General features: G+C 37.6%; 4 protein-coding genes across 7 annotated transcripts; 2 read left to right on the plus strand and 2 right to left on the minus strand.

The window, feature by feature from the left end:
• Positions 1-258: 258 nt before the first annotated feature.
• On the plus strand, positions 259-10,376 carry LOC116189156 (uncharacterized CRM domain-containing protein At3g25440, chloroplastic). Of its 4 annotated transcripts, XR_004152334.1 has the most exons (5): positions 259-426; positions 544-856; positions 1,579-1,986; positions 2,159-2,777; positions 10,180-10,376. XR_004152334.1 is itself a non-coding variant. In XM_031518701.1 (4 exons), the coding sequence occupies exons 1-4, from the start codon at positions 302-304 to the stop codon at positions 2,702-2,704; spliced, it is 1,392 nt and encodes a 463-aa protein (XP_031374561.1). In that variant the 5' UTR covers positions 259-301; the 3' UTR covers positions 2,705-2,974. The 4 variants fall into 4 exon arrangements, 3 of the variants coding, with proteins under 3 accessions (XP_031374561.1, XP_031374562.1, XP_031374563.1); XM_031518701.1 differs by lacking the exon at positions 10,180-10,376 and having other exon boundaries at positions 2,159-2,974; XM_031518702.1 differs by lacking the exon at positions 10,180-10,376 and having other exon boundaries at positions 577-856; positions 2,159-2,704.
• LOC116188881 (F-box/kelch-repeat protein At3g17530-like) lies at positions 3,414-4,115 on the minus strand. Its single transcript, XM_031518340.1, has one exon. It carries the CDS (start codon positions 4,113-4,115, stop codon positions 3,414-3,416), a length of 702 nt encoding a protein of 233 aa, XP_031374200.1.
• LOC116189157 lies at positions 6,706-8,335 on the plus strand. The gene is made up of 2 exons (XM_031518704.1): positions 6,706-7,439; positions 7,771-8,335. Exons 1-2 carry the CDS (start codon positions 6,757-6,759, stop codon positions 8,036-8,038), a joined length of 951 nt encoding a protein of 316 aa, XP_031374564.1. The 5' UTR covers positions 6,706-6,756; the 3' UTR covers positions 8,039-8,335.
• A 439-nt stretch (positions 10,377-10,815) lies between the features above and the next one.
• On the minus strand, positions 10,816-11,517 carry LOC116188882 (F-box/kelch-repeat protein At3g17530-like). The gene has a single exon (XM_031518341.1). It carries the CDS (start codon positions 11,515-11,517, stop codon positions 10,816-10,818), a length of 702 nt encoding a protein of 233 aa, XP_031374201.1.
• Positions 11,518-15,041: the final 3,524 nt, after the last annotated feature.

Here is a 15,041-nt window from a genome sequence, read left to right on the forward strand (position 1 = left end):
GGTAGTAATAAGAACCACCCCAAACATAATATCTCAGGGATCTATTTGTTAAACACCTAATAGTTGAGTACCCTATTTGTAAATAACTGAATTAAATTTGTGCAAGGCCCATAACTTAATCCCCAAGGCCTACCTAAGCGGGCCACAGAATCTCTCCTGGCCCATCAATCATGGGCCCAGGGACTGGGCCGCTCTAGGCCCAGCCCATGTTGGATGCACCGTCGTCTTCCCGTCGATCATTTCAGTGAAGCAGGCGGCAGAAGAAGGATGAAGAGCGGCAGATTGAGCTCGAAGCACGAAAATGGCGGGCAAGCGTGTAGCTTCCTCTTCTCTCTCAGCCGCCATGGCTGCCTTCCGCATTAGCTCGTCCAGTTTGAAGAACTGCCCCGCCGGCCGTCTTCTTCAAGCTCCACTTCTCGCTCCCAGGTCTCTCTCTCTCTCGTTGATTTGCCTTTCAATTTATCTGATTATCAGTGTAGAAGTGATCTGTAATCAGTCTTTAGTATGAGAGTGAGTTCGTAGAATTGCTATGTCTGATTGCAGTCAATTGGATGGTTTTGTTCACAAGGTTTTCAGACAGCCAGACCGTTGCGTCCATCCTCTTTATGGTGGGAGGAGATCGCCTTCTGTTGGGCAAGCATGGGTTCGTTCATGTCCGTATTCGAATGAGGCCCTGGAGCAGCCGAAGCACTTGGAGAGGAGCACTGCTGTCGGAGACGGTGAGACTAAAGTTAAGAGGAAGAAACTGAAGGGGAAGAGGGCCGTCGTGAGGTGGCTGAAGTTTTTCAGATGGAAGAAGAAGAAAGAGTACGAGAGAATGACGGCCGAAGAGAAGAACCTCTACAAGCTGAGAAAGGTAATGGATGTGAAAGACTAATTAGTCAAATATAATGTTTGTGAGCTCGAGGATATAATCGAAGTCGGCATTCTACGAGAATTTACGTGGGTCTTGCATTCATTCTGCAAATTTATGATGGAACCATAGCCAATATTCGTATTTTAGAAACAACTGGCTGATCATTCTTGATTTTCTCAGGTGAGAATAATGTCCTTTTAAGTTTGTGTAGGGATATTAACCATGAATTTCCTACTAGCGCATGCATTCACGAGTTGGCAAAATATCAATTTCCGGTTTTGCAAGCTTTCTTGAGTATTCAGAATTGGCCCATTGAGGTTCATGTGAACATAAGGGATATTGTGCCGCAAAAACTTTAAGTTATAAAATGACGATATACCTCGTATTGTATGTCCATTTGTCAAAAGGTGCTATTCCTATTTCATGTGCTTCAAGCATGGTTAGTCTTCAGTTTGCGATAAGCATATACTCTTGAACTCCTGCCAGTCAGAAGCTATCAAGTTTCAGAAGCATACCCGTTTATTCCCGTAAAATTTCTGCACTGGCATACGTCTCTTATGTATGGATATGCAGTGACAACATTGTGTAATATTGGTTTATCAACTAGCTTGTTTTGCAGATAATATCAGTTGCATCAATGGATTCGCCATCTTATTATGATGTCGATATGTTTTATTCTTCCCTGCGTTACTGAAATGACTAGTCTAACTCTTCCTTGACAGGCTAGAAAGAAAGAGGAGAGGCTGGTTGAATCTCTGAAAAAGATTGAACCCAAGGAATCATCCGAGATAATCCACGATCCTGAGATATTGACTCCGGAAGAGCACTTCTTCTTCTTAAAGATGGCCCATAAGTGCAAAAATTATGTTCCAATCGGTCGACGGGGTATATATCAGGGTGTGATACTAAACATGCACTTGCATTGGAAGAAACACCAGACTGTGAAGGTGGAGGTCAAAACATTTTCCCCTGATGAGGTCAAGGGGATTGCTGCTGAGCTTGCAAGATTGACAGGAGGGATCGTTCTCGACATTCATGAAGAGAATACGATAATTATGTACAGAGGAAAGAATTACTGTCAGCCCCCAACTGAAATAATGTCACCGAGGGTCACCCTATCAAGAAAGAAGGTCTCCCCTCTCTCTCTCTCTCTCTCTCTCTCTCTCTCTCTCTCTGTTTTGCAGTTTTTTCTTATTAGATGCGAAAGATTTCCTAAATGGACAATCTGATTTGTTTTGCACATTTTACATTTCTTTTTTTGTCATGTGACTTGATTATGCTGACCTATCTTTCTTTGCTTAGGCTTTAGATAAGTCCAAATACAGGGACGGGCTTCGAGCTGTTAGGAAGCAGATCCCGAGACTCGAGCAGGAACTTGAGTTGCTTCGTGCTCAGGCTGAAAGACCTGCCGAAAACAAGACTGAGTTGGTGGAAGATACCAAAGTGGCTGACGATGATAAAAATGCGCACTTGGGAGTGTCAAGCCTGCAGATGGAGAATTCTAGCAGGCTGAAGGAAATTATAGAGCGAGCAGAAGATTGCGTGGATGATGAGTCAAATACGGAGCTGGGCATTGAATCTGACTCTGAAGATTTATCTGACATCTTTGAGACGGATTCGGAGACCGAACCTGAGGACAAGGCAGGAGATAATCTTTATTTGGATGCGGTTGATAAGTTTCCTGCACATAGTGGGGAAGAGCCAGAAGATTTTGAGGACCACTTGCGTCAGATATCGATGGACTCAAGGAATGCTCGAACAGAAAAACACCTTAGCACTCCCAACTTGGATGAGGTTGATCGGATGTTTCTTCGAGCGGCCTCACTGCTGAAGAAGAAGAGGCGATAAAAGTCTCGTCAAGTGTACGAGTCCAGGAGTTCCATAGTCTGGAGCCAGTCGGAGCCTATCCATTTTCTCTGAAATGTATATGTAGTCGGTTTTGCAGGCGAGTAATCTTGCATATCTCGTTCTTACTCTAGAGTTGGCTTTGAAATTCGGATGTGCAATATTATAACTCATCAAATGTCGAGACCTATACTGGTATCGGGTGAATTAGCCCTTCGATGATTGTATCTTGCTTGATATTCCAATGAATTAAGGTGATTAGTTGCTATGGTTGAGGTGATCCTAGCAATGACGACAAGCTGTGAAATTAATTTCCGAGCTACCTTCGGATTCCTCCCTCCACACCTTTCGAGTTCACTTATATACACTGAATGATTTCGTATGCATGCACGCGCACAATCAGTTCACACAAACACAATCAGTTCGAGGAAAAGTGGAACGATATAACTAATCTCAAATTTAATAAATCAGCCGTTGCTGCTGCTGCATCAACCTACCAAACCATATGCCATAAACTCACTGACCCAGAATCCGGCAATCAACTTATCGTACCATCTAAAGGCAAGGGAACATTGCCATATACTAAACACTATCAAACCTGTTGGGAGCTACAGTTTGTCATCGATATGCCAAAAAAGCAGTGTATATACGAAAACGTAGTGTTATCAAGAGGCCGTAGTGCAATATCTTCCCTTGTCAGGGGTCGATTGGATTAAAACCACCCCGGAGGTCGAGGCATATCGAGCTCCTTCAACTCCAGCTTCCCTTCATCGCCATTGTTATCACATTTATGCAGCTTGAACTGATAACAACAGTAGCACATCCACCTCATATTTTCTCGAGCATCATATACTATTCCAAAGACCTGATAATTCACGGTCGATAATGTTCCACCAAAGCGATTAATGGCCCACCGATCACATGAGAAGTAGTCTGGATCATTTACAGGCAGGTTTTTGTATGACCCCGTGATTGGGTTGTAGATGAGCAGTTGTCGACAGGGTTGGCCTTCTCCTCCGGTGCGGAGGAGAAGTAGCCCGTCACATGAACTGAGGACGCAGATTTCTTTCGACCCCGTGTCTTCTATTAGGCGGCCACCTTTTACTGGGAATTTGTTCGTCCGCTTTTCTGCTCTCTCGAGGTACTTGAAACGATACAACCTACTGCAAGACGAGTAGCAGATTTCATTACCCCATTCAAACACTGAACCGCGGAGCCGGGATCTCCAGTGTTCATTATGGGATTGAGCAAAGGATCGGCTCCTCCGGATCAGATCATGCCAGCTCCTGCAAACAACCTCGACCTTAAGAAGATGCTTCGCTGGGATCCTGAGCAAGATCTCAGTCCACAACTCCATTGGTAAGGAAGGAGTTTCAGGGTCATCCTCCATCACTACTGATGTTGTTTCCTCCATGAACGATCATGCAAGCAATCAACAGATAAAGAATGGGAGAAGCAGGAAGAAACTCTTCTATTTGATTATAATTTTTCGGTAGAGATATTTGATTATAATTTTAGCTCGTTAGGATTTTCAAAAGATTTTCTCCAATAAATATGGACACCTATATATGTCGCCAAATTAAGGGTGATTTGAAGATCGGATTTTTTGCTATTAACATCAGATATTAGAAGGGGACTCTTTGATTCCCAGATATAAATTTGAGTTTGCAGATGTGCAAAAAAATTTTGATAGATGCAGTATCGACGCAATATTGACAGGTAATTTTTCTTTCATTTTCATTATTTATTTAAGCTTTTTCAATACGAATTTTAGTTTGATGTTCAATTATTAATGTAGATGTAATCTCCAAGCTTTTGGGAATAGCTGGGGTAGAAATTCTTGAAGTTAGAGGAGCACCTATAAAAAAGAAGGATCCGGAACTTATGCATACCATGTAATTTTTTTATCCCATTATTGTATAATTAATAACTATCATGTTATTATATTGTATATATTACTATTTTCTTATTCCCTCCCTACAGGAATGAAAAAGTGAAAGTTACTCTTTGTCGTAATCGTGACGTGGACCACAATGAAAAATTATATAGTATGAAAAGATTTTATCTTTAAAAGTTATATTTTGTTGATTACGTTACAAATAATCGATCATGATTATGGGGTTTTGCAGGAGACTGTTATTCACTATCATCTATCAATGTTTGTGAATCTTAAGGTACAAGAAACTAATGAAATACTAAAGAGGTATGTTATTTTCAATATATTATTTCGAGCTTAAACCTAACCTCATTTATTATTATTTATGGAATATTAGTCACAAATTGCAGTTTTTCAGGGGAATATCATGAAATGAAGCTGCTTAAATCTCAGCAAATTTCAAAAGAATCAGTGAAAGAACGAAAGTATAAGAATAGAAGGACTCTGGAGGAAATCAAAGAAATTAAATGGGAATCAGATGTTCAGATATTCCTAATTGTCATATTACAAAAGTGCATATTAAATTGCAGATGATCCTTATAAGTTCTTTGCTTTTGTAGGAGAAAATCTTCACGGCAAGGGCAAAGATCAGTTCAATTGATGACAGATATGGATGGTGCCATACAGCATGTGGAACTTGCAACACTTATTGGTGCAAAAATAGCTCAAAAATTCCACAAGTGTCACTCACAAGGTAATACCGCAAGTGATCAAAGAAGTCAACCCGATTCCGTTTCTCTTTTGAACAAAGCCCATCTGCAGTGCCAAGCGAGCTGGAAGACAGAATTACAGAAGGCGTTAACAGAGTTTATACCAGAGTATGTTAACAATCGCACTCCACCCAACAATCGTTGTTATTATCCTAGCAATTAAAATCTGATAGGATTTCTTTCCATTTTTAAGCTGAAATTTGACTTTAATAGAATTTAGAAAATCGTTTTTTCTTTGTGAGAATTTTTTTTTTTTCCTGGCTTCTCAAAATTCATAATTTTCGTTCAACGGATTTCGTATTATTGAATATTGGTAAACATGAAAATCCGGTAAGCAAGTTGAACAATCCTGAAACACCCAGTAGAAGAGCTTGGATTGGGAGTAGCCACAGCTGAGTTAAAATTAATTTTAACCAAATGTATTTACAAAGTGTCGATGATGCTTGAAACCAAGAAACATGTATAGATTATAACGTCTCTCCATCATCTTGAATAATGAGACATACAGGGAATTAACTTACTCCTTGCGCAGCGTAAGTAGGTAGTCGAACGCTCTAAACCAGTTGGTTGTGGTTGCATGAATTTTTGAGCACATGTTCGTTTGCTATATTGCAGTCTTTTATCAAAACTACATTTTCATTAGAAACAATGCCTGAGAAAAGCATGATGGAATCGAGCTAACCACTCCCCTGTGAATATGCATTGTAGGACATAATGCCACCGAAACCTTCGCCAAATTGCAGAATTTTATATATTTGATTTAAGAAAAACTAAAAAAAGAACCCGTCCTACAGGCTGGATTTTAAAATAAAAAATGAACTATCTATGTGCAAAATTTTGAAAATTAGATATTATTTTCTATCGTTAACGTTTTTAAAAGATTTATTAAAAAAATATATAACTAATTCGCACTACATACAGTAATGTCCGTAACTTAATATTCTGTTCTGTTGTTGTGTTATATGCAAAATCATACTAATTCATTTTACACAAAAATGAGAAAGATAGATATTAGAAAAATAAAAATTAAAAAGGAGAACATGGGCCAAGGCAGTTGAAGAAGTCTCATGGAAAGAGAGGGCGAGAAAGATGGCAAGAGGGAAGGAAGAAGATGAGTGGAAGTCAATGCATTTTATTATTTAATCCTTCAATCCAACGGCTCAGTTTACCGTAAGAAAACTCACTTCGACTTGCTGCTGTTGTATTCACCGTAAGAAGTGCATAATCATTCCATAGGGTCTTTCAATAATCTCCACCGGTAGCATCAGCATGTGGTGATTTGACTTGGAACTAATTAATATAATCAAAGGACATCATCTGATCACATAAACACTCACCATTTCGGACAACCAATTCATTCTCTCAAACCGTTTCCGTGATCGATTTCAACTTTCAGTCCAGAGATCCAAATGTCGGATATTGCAAGTACGGCCATTGGTACGGGCCTCATATGCTGGGATCGCACGGCCAAGTACCGGAAGTACATTTGGAGTCTTGGAGACAAATTGACCGCCCTTAAGACCAAGACGGATGAGCTGGGCCACATCTATGAAGACGTGCACCGACTCGTGGGGAGGGCAGAAGGAGAAGGGTGGATCCGAAAGAGCGAAGCGGCTGGCTGGTTGCAGAGGGTGAAAGCCTTCAGGGAGGAAGCCGACAAGATTCTAGCAGATGGGAAGCAGATTATGGGGAGGAATTGCCTGTGCGGTCTCTGTTACAGGAACTGTCATTCACGTTACGAGCAATCAAAGCTCGCTGAGGAAAAGAAGGCCGAGCTAGAAACTGAATTAGTGCGGGGCCGTAACTTCAATGGAAAGGATCAAGTTGCATACGAGCCTGCTAATCTGATCCTTGAGAGATCTCTTCGGGCTCTTCGCTACAAGACGGTTGAGCTGCGTGGTGTATTTGACACAGTGAAACAACGAGTTAAGAGGGAGGAAAATCATCGCTTGGTTAGAACACCAGAAGTCCGTGGCTGGTTGGAGAGAGTCGAACTTGTCCTCGAGAAGGAAGTGGAAGAGATTCTTGAGCAAGGGACGCTGGAACTGGACGAGAGCTGCAAGAAAGAGGGAGGGGACTTTCATTCTCAGAGGTAACAACTCAACATATAAGGCCGGTCATATCAACATTTAGGATTTCAATGTGCATCGCATTTTGATTTGAGAACAGACCAGGGTACTGTGTTGAATAATATATAATGATTCTTGTATATGTGATATTGTCGAGATACTTCTAGGAAACACCGATAGTCAAATGGAAATGCCTTATGCACACATCAAGAATGTAAACATGAGAACTACAACGATATTCTTCGACTCTCAAGAATGTAATAATCCAGAGCGAGTGGACTCCCTTGAAAGCAATTTGATGACTGCTCTGATTAACTACTCCTCTGACTGGCTTTCTATTGTTGTTGTCAACAGGAACTCCACCAATATATCAATGAGCGCTAATGAGAAGAAAGCTATCCTGGAAGGGCTGCTCGGAGAACGCCGTGGCTTCAATGAGTTAACCTGGAAGCTTGATGATCCACTCATGGTTGAGCCTCCAGTGGACATGAATTCCATGTTTGAGGCAATCAAGAGAAAGTCCCTTTGGGCGGTAATCTACGATCCAGTATGGAATGCCTATTCGTATTTTGTTTGCCAAGCAAGAAAAATGAAGTTCCTCAAGGCATATCTTCGTCGGTAGAGAGGAATATGGCCCTTTTCAGGGGTGCCCTGCGTGGTTTTAAAGGAAGGAGAAGCAGAATGAAAAAAAGAAAAAAAGAAAAAAAAAACAAGAACAAATCTCTTGCTCAGTTAGAACATTCCGCGGCCTGTCTGGTCTGACTCATAGGATTTGCTTTGGTTTCCTTTTATCGACCCGGTCGGACATGTGACTCCTCTCAGAGGAGCATTGAGGCAGTCTATGTGCCGTTGTCACTCTTTGTACTAGCCATTTTAGTGAAAAGGTTGACTTGGTCAGCTATTGATGATGTTTTAACGAAGATAAAGACGGCTCAGGGAATGAACCACTAGAAATTATGTGTGTTTGGTATAAGGGAATCTAAGTGAATTCCCAAAAATCTGATTTTAAATTCCCAAGGTCCATCGGATTATCATGTTTGGTTGAACTAAATAACTGGTAATTTGAATGCCCATGGAAATCCATATTACCACTCATCTAAGAATGTACATTACCACTAGAGAGGTGTCTAAGTACAATCCCACTCAAACAAGTGTCACTCACGAGGTACTAATTTATATTTTATCGTGCATTTAACATAAATTTTTCCATGAAGTTCTCTGAGTTCACCTTGGGTTGGAGGAAAAGGCGCAGCAAGTCGAAATGAGCGTTCAGATAGGCTTGCTACTGCTTAATTTTGATTTTTCTGATCTCTATTTATTTATTTATTTATTTTGCAGTTTGCCCCATGTAAGCTCCGATTTGGTCCTTTGTTTAATAATATTTTGAAATAATACCGGCATTTAATTGGGTTCATTTAATGGAAAAACTGGAGGCGCATTTAATTTTGATGGTATTATAAAAGCTCTGTTTCTGGACGAAATGTTTGCGATTTATTGATTTTTTAAAAATTTAAATTAGCAACAAAATATTTAAAAATTATTTTTGGTAATAATATATTTAAAAAAATCGAAAATACACATGGACCTATTGAACTCTTAAACAACACATCTATCACTAGACACAAGCTCACGTATATTCATCCCAAGATACAAATGAATTAATTAAATTTATGCTTTAATTTTTCTCTCTCATTTTTTAATAATTTTTTCATTTTTTGATTTTTTCTCTAATTTTTGATTTTTTTCCCTCATATTCTTTCTGAAGATTGGTGATATCAGTTCGTGTAGGCTATTAACCATGAATTTCCTACTAGCGCATGCATTCACGAGTTGGCAAAATATCAATTTCGGGTTTTGCAAGCTTTCTTGATTAATCAGAATTGGCCCATTGAGGTTCATGTGAACATAAGGGATATTGTGCAGCAAAAACTTTAAGTTATAAAATGACGATATACCTCGTATCGTATGTCCATTTGTCAAAAGGTGCTATTCCTATTTCATGTGATTCAAGCATGGTTAGTCTTCAGTTTGCGAAAAGCATATACTCTTCAACTCCTGCCAGTCAGAAACTATCAAGTTTCAGAAGCATGCCCATTTATTCCCGTAAAATTTCTGCACTGGCATACGTCTCTTATGTATGGATATGCAGTGACAACATTGTGTAATATTGGTTTATCAACTGGCTTGTTTTGCAGATAATATCAGTTGCATCAATGGATTCGCCATCTTATTATGATGTCGATATGTTTTATTCTTCCCTGCGTTACGGAAATGACTAGTCTAACTCTTCCTTGACAGGCTAGAAAGAAAGAGGAGAGGCTGGTTGAATCTCTGAAAAAGATTGAACCCAAGGAATCATCCGAGACAATCCACGATCCTGAGATATTGACTCCGGAAGAGCACTTCTTCTTCTTAAAGATGGCCCATAAGTGCAAAAATTATGTTCCCATCGGTCGACGGGGTATATATCAGGGTGTGATACTAAACATGCACTTTGCATTGGAAGAAACACCAGACTGTGAAGGTGGAGGTCAAAACATTTTCCCCTGATGAGGTCAAGGGGATTGCTGCTGAGCTTGCAAGATTGACGGGAGGGATCGTTCTCGACATTCATGAAGAGAATACGATAATTATGTACAGAGGAAAGAATTACTGTCAGCCCCCAACTGAAATAATGTCACCGAGGGTCACCCTATCAAGAAAGAAGGTCTCCGTTGAGTCCCATAGTCTGGAGCCAGTCGGAGCCTATCCATTTTCTCTGAAATGTATATGTAGTCGGTTTTGCAGGCGAGTAATCTTGCATATCTCGTTCTTACTCTAGAGTTGGCTTTGAAATTCGGATGTGCAATATTATAACTCATCAAATGTCGAGACCTATACTGGTATCGGGTGAATTAGCCCTTCGATGATTGTATCTTGCTTGATATTCCAATGAATTAAGGTGATTAGTTGCTATGGTTGAGGTGATCCTAGCAATGACGACAAGCTGTGAAATTAATTTCCGAGCTACCTTCGGATTCCTCCCTCCACACCTTTCGAGTTCACTTATATACACTGAATGATTTCGTATGCATGCACGCGCACAATCAGTTCACACAAACACAATCAGTTCGAGGAAAAGTGGAACGATATAACTAATCTCAAATTTAATAAATCAGCCGTTGCTGCTGCTGCATCAACCTACCAAACCATATGCCATAAACTCACTGACCCAGAATCCGGCAATCAACTTATCGTACCATCTAAAGGCAAGGGAACATTGCCATATACTAAACACTATCAAACCTGTTGGGAGCTACAGTTTGTCATCGATATGCCAAAAAGGCAGTGTATATACGAAAACGTAGTGTTATCAAGAGGCCGTAGTGCAATATCTTCCCTTGTCAGGGGTCGATTGGATTAAAACCACCCCGGAGGTCGAGGCATATCGAGCTCCTTCAACTCCAGCTTCCCTTCATCGCCATTGTTATCACATTTATGCAGCTTGAACTGATAACAACAGTAGCACATCCACCTCATATTTTCTCGAGCATCATATACTATTCCAAAGACCTGATAATTCACGGTCGATAATGTTCCACCAAAGCGATTAATGGCCCACCGATCACATGAGAAATAGTCTGGATCATTTACAGGCAGGTTTTTGTATGACCCCGTGATTGGGTTGTAGATGAGCAGTTGTCGACAGGGTTGGCCTTCTCCTCCGGTGCGGAGGAGAAGTAGCCCGTCACATGAACTGAGGACGCAGATTTCTTTCGACCCCGTGTCTTCTATTAGGCGGCCACCTTTTACTGGGAATTTGTTCGTCCGCTTTTCTGCTCTCTCGAGGTACTTGAAACGATACAACCTACTGCAAGACGAGTAGCAGATTTCATTACCCCATTCAAACACTGAACCGCGGAGCCGGGATCTCCAGTGTTCATTATGGGATTGAGCAAAGGATCGGCTCCTCCGGATCAGATTATGCCAGCTCCTGCAAACAACCTCGACCTTAAGAAGATCCTTCGCTGGGATCCTGAGCAAGATCTCAGTCCACAACTCCATTGGTAAGGAAGGAGTTTCAGGGTCATCCTCCATCACTACTGATGTTGTTTCCTCCATGAACGATCATGCAAGCAATCAACAGATAAAGAATGGGAGAAGCAGGAAGAAACTCTTCTATTTGATTATAATTTTTCGGTAGAGATATTTGATTATAATTTTAGCTCGTTAGGATTTTCAAAAGATTTTCTCCAATAAATATGGACACCTATATATGTCGCCAAATTAAGGGTGATTTGAAGATCGGATTTTTTGCTATTAACATCAGATATTAGAAGGGGACTCTTCGATTCCCAGATATAAATTTGAGTTTGCAGATGTTCAAAAAAATTTTGATAGATGCAGTATCGACGCAATATTGACAGGTAATTTTTCTTTCATTTTCATTATTTATTTAAGCTTTTTCAATACGAATTTTAGTTTGATGTTCAATTATTAATGTAGATGTAATCTCCAAGCTTTTGGGAATAGCTGGGGTAGAAATTCTTGAAGTTAGAGGAGCACCTATAAAAAAGAAGGATCCGGAACTTATGCATACCATGTAATTTTTTTATCCCATTATTGTATAATTAATAACTATCATGTTATTATATTGTATATATTACTATTTTCTTATTCCCTCCTACAGGAATGAAAAAGTGAAAGTTACTCTTTGTCGTAATCGTGACGTGGACCACAATGAAAAATTATATAATATGAAAAGATTTTATCTTTAAAAGTTATATTTTGTTGATTACGTTACAAATAATCGATCATGATTATGGGGTTTTGCAGGAGACTGTTATTCACTATCATCTATCAATGTTTGTGAATCTTAAGGTACAAGAAACTAATGAAATACTAAAGAGGTATGTTATTTTCAATATATTATTTCGAGTTGAAACTTAACCTCATTTATTATTATTTATGGAATATTAGTCACAAATTGCAGTTTTTCAGGGGAATATCATGAAATGAAGCTGCTTAAATCTCAGCAAATTTCAAAAGAATCAGTGAAAGAACGAAAGTATAAGAAATCAAAGAAATTAAATGGGAATCAGATGTTCAGACATTCCTAATTGTTATATTACAAAAGTGCATATTAAATTGCAGATGATCCTTATAAGTTCTTTGCTTTTGTAGGAGAAAATCTTCACGGCAAGGGCAAAGATCGATTCAACTGATGATAGATTGGAGGAAAAGGCGCAGCAAGTCGAAATGAGCGTTCAGAGAGGCTTGTTACTGCTTAATCTTGATTTTTCTAATCTCTATTTATTTATTTATATATTTATTTTGCACTTTGCCCCATGTAAGTTCCAATTTGGTCCTTTGTTTAATAATGTTCTGAAATAATACCCGCATTTAGTTGGGTTCATTTAATGGAAAACCTGTAGGCGCATTTAATTTTGATGTTATTATAATAGCTCTGTTTCTGAATGAAATGTTCGCGATTTATTGAGTTTTTAAAATTTTAAATTAGCAACAAAATATTTAAAAATGGTTTTCGGTGATAATATATCTAAAAAAAGATCGAAAATACCCATGTACCTATTGAACTCTCAAACAACACATCTATAACTAGTGACAAGCTCGCGTATGTTTATTCCAAGAAACAAGTGAGCTAATTAAATTTATGCTTTAATTTTTTCTCTATTTTTTTGTAATTGTTCTCTAATTTTAATTTTTTTCTTTATATTCTTTCTCAAGATTGGTGTTATCAATTTCATCTCTCGAAATGCTACCCCTTTACACAAGCTCTCAAGAAATTAAGTTTATCCAGCACTAAATGTGAATGTTATTTATTTATTTTATTATTTTTATTTTACTTTTGATTCTCGAAAAAAGTTTTCCTTTAATTTTTAATTATGATTTTCTTTTCAGTTTGATGTATTATCACGTGCAATGCAAGGGGTCTATGAGTAGTATATATGAAAGCAAGGTACGAGGTGAGTCCAGTCAAATGGCCTCAAAATACTCTGTTTCTGAATGAAATTTCTTTAATTTTTTGAGTTTTTAAAATTTTACATTATCTTTGATTATAAAATTAGCAACAAAATCTTTTGAAATAATATCCATTTTTAAAAATCGAAAATACTATAAAATCTTTTGGATACTATGGTGATCCCCAATTGAAGGCAATATGAATTTTCTATTTTGTTTCTAGGTTTTTAATTTTTTTTCAATTTTCGAAATTATTTTTAAAAGATATCTTATCATAAAATCTGATTTCTTAATTTCTTTAATTTTTATAAATTTTATATTATTTAATAATATTGAATTTTTTAATATGAAAGTTAATGCTCATCCCAGATGGCCTTAGATCGTTATGTTCCTGAATAAATTTTTTTTTATTTTTAGTTTTCTAAAAATTTAAATTATACTGAATTATAAAATTAATAATAAAATCTTCTCAAATAATATTTCATTTATTAAAACCGAGAATACCATAAAAATCAATTGGATACTGCGATGATCTTCAATTAAAGGCAATATGAATTTTCCAAATCAACTTTTGAGGTTTTTTTTTTAAATTTTTGGAATTACATTTAATAAAAAAAATTTAAAAGATATCTCATCATAAAATATGATTTGTTGATTTATTTAATTTTATAATTTATATGTTATTTGATAATCTTGAATTTTTTAATATGAAAGTTAATATTTCAACTCAAATGACCTTAGCACACTCCGTTTCTAAATGAAATTTTCTTTATTTTTAAAATTTTAAATTATATTCAATTATAAAATTAACAACAAAATCTTTTAAAATAATATTCCATCTAATAAAATTGAAATTACCATAAAAATTGGATAATACTGTGATCTCCGTTGAACGCAATATGAATTTTCTAAATGGAATTTTCTAAGTTTTTAAATAATTTTAATTTTTAAAAATATTTTATCACAAAAAACGTTTTCTTATTTTTTATATTTTTACAATCTATATATTATTTAATAATTTAGAATTTTGTAAAATAAAAAATTAATATTTCGTCACATAAATATTAATAGGGGTGTGCATGGATATCGGGTATACTCGGAACTAGTCGGAACCTACTCATTAGGGTATGGACCGAATATTAAAATAAGGAACCGGTGAAAACCGATTCCGGTTCCAAGTATTGCATATAGGTACCCGGAACTGAAACTGGAACAGGTGCCCAGACCCGGATTCACTAATTAAAAAAAAAAACCTACTGAACTGAAAGTCTAAAACCAAACCTAATTAAACCGGTACCCTTCCTATCGTTCCCTTCTCTCTATCTGAGCTCTCCAAATTTAATCTGAGCTCGATTTCCCCTTTTCTCCTTCTCATTCTCGATTTCTAATTTGAGCTCTCCAAACTTAGCCACTGCTTGCTATCTTTTCCATTCCCGATGTATTCTAGATTAATCTAAATTTATATCGATATTTTGTTTTGCGTGATTACTGATTATGGATGAGGCATTCTCGGTTTTATTGAGAGTAATTTTTTTTTTACAGATTCCAACATGGTACTCGGAACCTATGGTATAATACAGGTTCCGGGTAAATTTTGGTTCCAGAATTCAACAAGATAGGGTTCGGTTCCTAATTTTGGAATATGTCCCTTACATGGTAGAGTC

The sequence above is a fragment of the Punica granatum genome, chromosome 8, assembly GCF_007655135.1.
Source record: "Punica granatum isolate Tunisia-2019 chromosome 8, ASM765513v2, whole genome shotgun sequence".
Lineage (NCBI taxonomy): Eukaryota > Viridiplantae > Streptophyta > Magnoliopsida > Myrtales > Lythraceae > Punica > Punica granatum.

Excerpts from the sequence above, each read along its gene's own strand:
- LOC116189156 (XM_031518701.1), top strand. The coding sequence starts at position 302 with ATGGCGGGCAAGCGTGTAGCTTCCTCTTCTCTCTCAGCCGCCATGGCT. Across the intron at positions 427-543 it reads GCTCCACTTCTCGCTCCCAG|TCAATTGGATGGTTTTGTTC; the intron begins GTCTCTCTCTCT and ends GTCTGATTGCAG. Across the intron at positions 1,987-2,158 it reads TCACCCTATCAAGAAAGAAG|GCTTTAGATAAGTCCAAATA; the intron begins GTCTCCCCTCTC and ends TTCTTTGCTTAG.
- LOC116188881 (XM_031518340.1), bottom strand. The coding sequence starts at position 4,115 with ATGGAGGAAACAACATCAGTAGTGATGGAGGATGACCCTGAAACTCCT.
- LOC116189157 (XM_031518704.1), top strand. The coding sequence starts at position 6,757 with ATGTCGGATATTGCAAGTACGGCCATTGGTACGGGCCTCATATGCTGG. Across the intron at positions 7,440-7,770 it reads GGGGACTTTCATTCTCAGAG|GAACTCCACCAATATATCAA; the intron begins GTAACAACTCAA and ends TGTTGTCAACAG.
- LOC116188882 (XM_031518341.1), bottom strand. The coding sequence starts at position 11,517 with ATGGAGGAAACAACATCAGTAGTGATGGAGGATGACCCTGAAACTCCT.